Source organism: Galeopterus variegatus, unplaced genomic scaffold (assembly GCF_000696425.1).
Source record: "Galeopterus variegatus unplaced genomic scaffold, G_variegatus-3.0.2 Scaffold327, whole genome shotgun sequence".
Taxonomy (NCBI): domain Eukaryota; kingdom Metazoa; phylum Chordata; class Mammalia; order Dermoptera; family Cynocephalidae; genus Galeopterus; species Galeopterus variegatus.
The window spans coordinates 376,379-383,234 of record NW_007726438.1 but is presented as its reverse complement, the minus strand read 5'-3'; the positions used below and the strand labels follow the sequence as shown (position 1 = coordinate 383,234).

Genomic DNA, 6,856 nt, shown 5'->3' with positions numbered 1-6,856 from the left:
TATATATATATATATACACACACACTTAACTCCTTTAAAATAATATATATTTATGTATTCAGCCTTGCTGGTAGCATAAATGAATAGATAGAGAAAAGTAGAATATGAGCATCACCAATTCCTCTTTATAACTCTTTTGTTCTGGTTAGTGGGTAGCAAGACGGTAGCATTGGTTCAAATGGCACCTCCTGCCCACCTCTCATCTCCTACCCAAACCAAACCCACCACTCACTGCTGTCCCGCCATCAACTCACCGTCATTCAAAACCATAATCAAGTCCCATTTCATTCCAGAAACATGAAATAACCAAGCTGCATTTCTGTGTGTTTCTTCCAGGATTTGAGTTTTTTGAAACAAGTGCCAAGGATAACATTAATGTCAAGCAGACATTTGAGCGCCTTGTGGATATCATCTGTGACAAAATGTCAGAGAGTCTGGAGACCGATCCAGCCATCACTGCCGCAAAGCAGAACACAAGACTCAAGGAAACTCCTCCTCCGCCGCAACCCAACTGTGGTTGTTAATGTCCCTATGCACATAGGCAGCTCCTGGGGGCCCCAGTTGCCAACAAACAGCATTTATAAATGGTCTATTAGCCTTTATTTATACTGCCTAATAATTATTTGAAGGAAGTCTTTGATGTCAATGGCTTATCCATGCGTTCAATTCTTGAGAGATTTCCTGTGTTAATACGTGGCAAATATGTGATCTTAAATTTGTAAGGACTATTCATCTATAAACATCTGGTACTTGCATGTGACTTGTTATTTATTTCTCTTCTAGGCTCTTTTCATTTCAAATTTCTTTTCAGTTAAGCTACTGCTGGAACCTCAGACTATAATTTTACTGCAACTGACTATTGTGCCATGGATTCAAATTCTACTCACTCGCAGGGATCATGACCAGGAACTGCCGATGTGTGTGTATGTGAGTGGGGCAGATGGCAGGAGACTTGATTTGCTCTACTCTCAACTGAAAATCATGTGGAAATTAGATTCTGATTTGAGACACTGTCATTGGGCTGGTCAGTTTACTGTTAGGAAATGTGTCTATTTTTCATTGCTATTCATAACCAAGGAGACCATTGACTATAAAGAAATTGAAATATTGTGTTTAAGGTACTTGCAAGTTTCCTAAGTCATTAATACTCACCTTACTGAAACTAGATTTAAACAATAATTTTAGTTTACATGTTTAAATATGCAAATACCCTACTCCGAAACTGCTCTTTCCACTGATTCTATCCATCTCTCTGAATATTTAACAGCATTGAACCGATTGAGGGGTATCTACTGAATGCAAGTTATTCCACAAGCAATTTAACAAAGAAGGGTATGAGTAGCTATAGAATTCTAAGGTCTGAGCTGCCCGCATTTCCTTAATGACTTGTTCCTCATAACACACACCCACCCCACTACCCCCACCACCACCATCATTTCTGGAACCATTACCAACTCTTGAAATAGAGATAATGTTGAGCCTGTTAAGGCTCCTCTTCCCATAGGATGTAGATATGCTTCCTCAACCATTGCCTTCTGCTCAAAACTCAGCTAATTTATTTTACCTAATTAGAAGCATTTAAACAATATTTCATTGGGTCCCAAGTTGAGGAAAAGACGATTTTCATCTTGAATCTTTTTCAATTCAGATGTTCATAATTCTAAGCATATCTCCATTATGTAAGTCTCTAAACATGCTTAAGTTACACAGAAAGCATTCTTTGTAGCTGAGAGTTACAGAAATACTTAGGATCCATAGCAATTTGAGAGAGGGGAGAAACCATCTGAACATCCAGATTTTTTATTCCAGACTTCCTGAAGGCCATATATGAATAACAAGCAAACAATGAATCCCTCCGATGGTGATGAGCACAGACTGGAGGGAACCTTGGTGTCTGTATCACTCTCCAGCATTATTTACAGCAAGGATTTTAGGAAGGGAGCAGGTACTGTTTGGCAGTTTGGGAAGGACAGCTCCATTTGGTGGATTTTCCTTTTTTTTTTTTTGGATGACTGTGTTAAAGGTTTTACTTCTTTCTCTGTTTTTTAAAAATAGAGAAGCTTCCCATGAAAGTATTGGGTGAAAGTTTGTTGGGCAAGGGTATTGATAGGGAAACATGCATACATATAAAGATATCTCTGGAGAATAAGTGCTTACAAGTCAGGGAACTAGGTCACATAAATTATTAGTATGATAAAAGATGAAAATTACAGGAAAGCATTTAGGATGTTTTAAACATGTCCACATTATTTCTTACCTTCTTAGTTTATGATCCACTAATTGATAGCAAATTTCCACTTTGGCACCCTACAAGGCAAGCTTTAGCTTAGTGAAGACAAGAAAACATTAATGTTTTGCTAAATTCTAATGGGACAACCAACTTCAATATCTCAGAAATTAAAGTGAAGAGGAAGAGAAGAGCAGGGGGCATAAAAACAGATTTGTTTGCAACAGTGGCCTGTTTGCATGTCATTGTCATATTTCTATAAACCTGGGCCAGAATGTGGCCAAGTTACATGATAGAGCTATTAAACTCACTTTTACAGTCTAATAGGAAGCAATACAGCCAGAAAATCCTCCCCGTCCCACACATATATAGATGTAAGACCTAGATAGGATATCTTGGATGGCTTTCTCAGAAGACCTTGATATGTATATTATTGTAAAATGGAAAGCAAAATGGGAAAGGGCAGAAAGGGAAAGGGAAAGAGCCAAGTTTTGCTCTCTTAAAACCCCTTCCCTAAAGAACTGATTGCTATGAAAATTAACTGGCCCTTAGACCAGAAGACCTAAGCCAAACACATCCCAAAAGCTGAACCATTTTATGGCAGTCAGAGGCGAGTGATGCAGCCGTAGCCCAAGAATCTCTGCCAAGGAACATTCGGTACTTTCTGTTTTCCAAACTCTGATGGAAGTGGAGCTTTCTTAATTGATTCTAGGCTCTGAAACTTCCACCTGCTGTGAATTCCATTCCATAATTCAGTGAGACGTTTCCAGAGAAAGATGTCACAGAGCTCAAGAAAAAGAACACCTATTTTCTTTCTGTAAAGCATGTGGAAAAAGAATATTCATTATTCCTAATCTCATGAAGAGATCCTGGTTTTTAAATCAAATTTAGCAAATAGAGGAACTAGCCCAGGGTTAACTAAGTGAGCTTCTGTTGACGTTGAGCTGTGTTACTTATAAATGTTAACACTAAAGTCCCAAGATTTTTCAACCTTTTGGCCACTACACACACACACACACACACACACACACACACACACACACACACACACACAATACTTCCATCTACCAACAGCCTAAATATCTATAGATCATTTTTACCAATGGCCTAACTAAATTTGTATTTAAAAGAACAAGACACCTGAAAAAGTTTATATTTGTGTCATTTTGTAAATCCTAGACAACCATCTCTTGTTATCTTTGGTGCAATTAGTGTTTCAAGTATGAATTTCTCTTCCTCTGCCACTCATCACCTGTCTACCCTCACCCCTGCAAATACTTTTAGGAATAAACCCTGACTATTTCAAGCAGATGCATTCAAGAGCTTTGGTGTTGGTACATTCCTTTCTTTTCCTAATGCAATTGAATAATTGGACTGGAAACTATTTCATATAAATAATCATCCTCAGAGTGAATCAGCATTTCAGCTTTTAGGGATGTGGATGGATGTAGAGGGTGCCTGAAGTGTCTTATGTCCTAAGACGGAAGTTTAAACGTTACATCACATCTATGAGCTCATAAGATAATTGCTTCAGGATGGCGAATCAGTTCCTTGCTACAGCCCACATTGACTGAACAGCTTCTTTTGCCTTGATGAACTTCCAATGACTGTGAGCACAGGAGGTTCTTAGAGTTCCTCGTGAGGGTCAGTTGAAGTTCAGTATCCCTTTGCTGCCTGGTAAATGAGTGCTAAGATTTTATACAGAAAGAGAACTATAGCAATGCCTTCAGTTGTGGCAGAAAGCTGCAGCATCATGATGATAAATGTGAAATATAAGTTCTGCAAAACTACAACCCAAATTACACAAGACATCAAAACACTCAATAAACAAATATACATGTTACTTACTTAACTCTAACCCAGATTAATTATAGGCCTTGGTTTACTACATTGGTTATTTTTTAGAAACCAATTCAAAGTTCCAATTTTAACTACATCTCTGCTGACAATAGACTTTCAGGTATACAATGTTCTCCCTTTTTAAAAGTAAAATACTACTAAAAGTAAATAAGTAAAATTCCTCTATTAACTGAACTTCCATAAAACAACATTAATTTTGGAGTGCAGCAGTGCATACCAGTGGTTCACTGTGACATGCTTTATCCAACATGTATCTTAGTGCATGGCTGGGGGTGTACTATGTGTTCTTTTAGTTAACTGTGTGGCATTTGTGGGACTATATCAAAAACCTATCCAAACTCTACCAAGCTGAGAGAACACCTGCATGTGCAAAACTGTGATATAAGCCTTATTTTAAAGACATGACTTAAAACCCTTCTAGACCAAAAAGTTACTCTATTTGTTAATAATTTTTGTAGTACTATTGAAATACTCAATTAGATTTTTTTTTTAATTTTTATTTTGTCAATATACAATGTAGTTGGTTATTATGGCCCATCACCGAAACCTCCCTCCCTCCTCCCTCTCCCCCCTCCCCCCCCAGAATGTCCTTTCCGTTTGCTTGTTGTAACAACTTCAAAAGATTGTAGTTGTTATATCTTCTTCTCCCCCCCACCGGATTTCTTTTTGTGTGTGTATGTGAGTGAATTAATTAATTTATTTTTAGCTCCCACCAATAAGTGAGAACATGTGGTATTTCTTTTTCTCTGCCTGACTCGTTTCACTTAATATTATTCTCTCAAGGTCCATCCATGTTGTTGCAAATGGCAGTATCAATTAGATATTTTTGATGTGACATACTTGGGAGCTGGCCTGTCTACCCTTTCTTTCTGAATTACAGTTTGTAACAGGTACTGGGAACTCCGTTCCTTTGTGTGTATACTCACTCAGTGTGCTGTGTCAGGATGCCACATGAGCATCTAGATCCATGTGGCCTTTCTAATAACTCCCTGGAAAATGAAATTCTCTGCACTTCTACTTAGCTCTGCCTGTTTGTGAATACTACCTGCGCTTTAGTAGCTTGCCAGAAAAATAGGGAAGTCCCTCTCATGTGCTCAACCTTTTAGTAATAAGGTCAGCTTTTTAGAGTTCTTCATATTTTAAGTGAATTTTTGTCCAAAGTCAGTTTTAAGATATAAATATGTTTTATAGCCTGAAATTAGTTGGGACAAATTGGGTAAAGGAAAAAAGTGTCTTTACCCCTACACTACACCAAAAGGGCTCTAGGTTCTAGAAATACAGTATTTCCTAAGGAGGCAAAAACAGATGAGGGGAGGTATTTATCTAAAATGTATCTACCTATTGATATAGATATTTCATAAATAAATGTATTTTTTCTTAAAAGCCTTTATAGAAATGCTTGACACTCTAGTCAAATAATATTTCCCTTTGGTAAATTGAAATATTTACTCTTGGGCCATACACATAGTGCTGCCCCTCCCAACACACACTAAATCACAAACACTGATACCTTCTTTCAGTGAAGGGAAAATTCCATCTATGGTGCTTTCTCAGTGCTAAGGAAAAGGAGCTTTTGTTCTGTTCCAGTTGTAACTCACATCTTGTTTTAAAAGGTTCGTGAAATAGACTCTTCACATTGATTTGATTCGATTAGTCTATGGGTCTGTGCACATAATTAATTCCCTGTTAAACAGAGAGGGTAGAGAGAAAATACATTTTGCAAACATTCTAGATAACAGAAATGAATTATTTCAAAACCTCACTCAGAGCTCGAGTATTAGAATCAGACCCGCTAGCTAGCAGACAAATGGAATTCTCAATTTACAGTTCTTTTCTACTTCCTGATTTTTTATCATTTCAGTTTTTTAAAGCACTATCCTCACAAAATGACAGGACAAAGAATAAAGAAATCAGACTCAAGTTTCACCATTTACCTCCCATCAGCAACTATTATTGGTGGAGTTTCAACCAGGCATCAATTGCTGAAATGAGGTTGGGGGTTACCTGTCCAGTATTTCTTTCACCTGTGTTCGTACTTTCCTTCATCGTGGGCAACTGAGAGTTGGCTGTGGCTTTATTTCTTAATAGAAATACTTTCGTATTCGTGTTGTTTGGGGCTAGGAATTGCTTAGGTTCATGAATGCTGTTCTTATAGATAGAAATGGTACATGAGCCACACAGAAACCTGGCCTTTCAGGGACGTAAGCATGACCTACATCTGTCTGGTGGTTCCGTACTCCTTCTTGTAAAGTGAAGTCTGGGGATTGTTTGCTGTATCAATATGATGGTTTTCCATGCATTGTCTCATTCTCACTAGGATATGTGCTGAACGAAAACTGTCCTGTAATTCCTGTTAATATATTGTTAATGTCAGATGTGATGTGATACCGTTGGACTGTCCAAATGTACAACTATATAATGGTGTTTGTAGAACTGAAATATCTTAAATGTTGCATGAAATATGTTATAAAAATAGATTTGTTTTCTATTTTTCAACACCTCAGAATTGAGGGTTCATGGGCCAATAAGTGCAATATTTAATGACTTACTCAGTGTATATAAACTAGTGTGAAAGAGTGAATTATAACGAATGTGTGAGATGCTTTGATGGCTATGTGACTTATTCAAATGATTTCTTATAGCTGTTTTTGTCTAGTGGTGCAATTTATACAGTAAATATCTTATTGGTGTCATGTGAAACTCCTCTGTGCCTACTTTAAAGTACTTTTTTCTTATAAGACCAAATGTTTAGTATCTGCAAGTCCATGT

The 6,856-nt window shown here is 37.4% G+C and overlaps 1 protein-coding gene across 2 annotated transcripts in view; it reads left to right on the top strand.

The window, feature by feature from the left end:
* Window positions 1-763, top strand: part of RAB3C (RAB3C, member RAS oncogene family) — a 246,562-nt gene extending 245,799 nt beyond the window's left edge. The window contains exon 5 of one of the 2 annotated variants that reach the window (XM_008567538.1): window positions 337-763. In XM_008567538.1, coding sequence (XP_008565760.1) covers window positions 337-524 — 188 coding nt within the window. In that variant the 3' untranslated portion in view covers window positions 525-763. The remainder of the gene's footprint in view (window positions 1-336) is intronic. The other variant, XM_008567539.1, reaches the window with a different exon arrangement.
* Window positions 764-6,856: the final 6,093 nt, after the last annotated feature.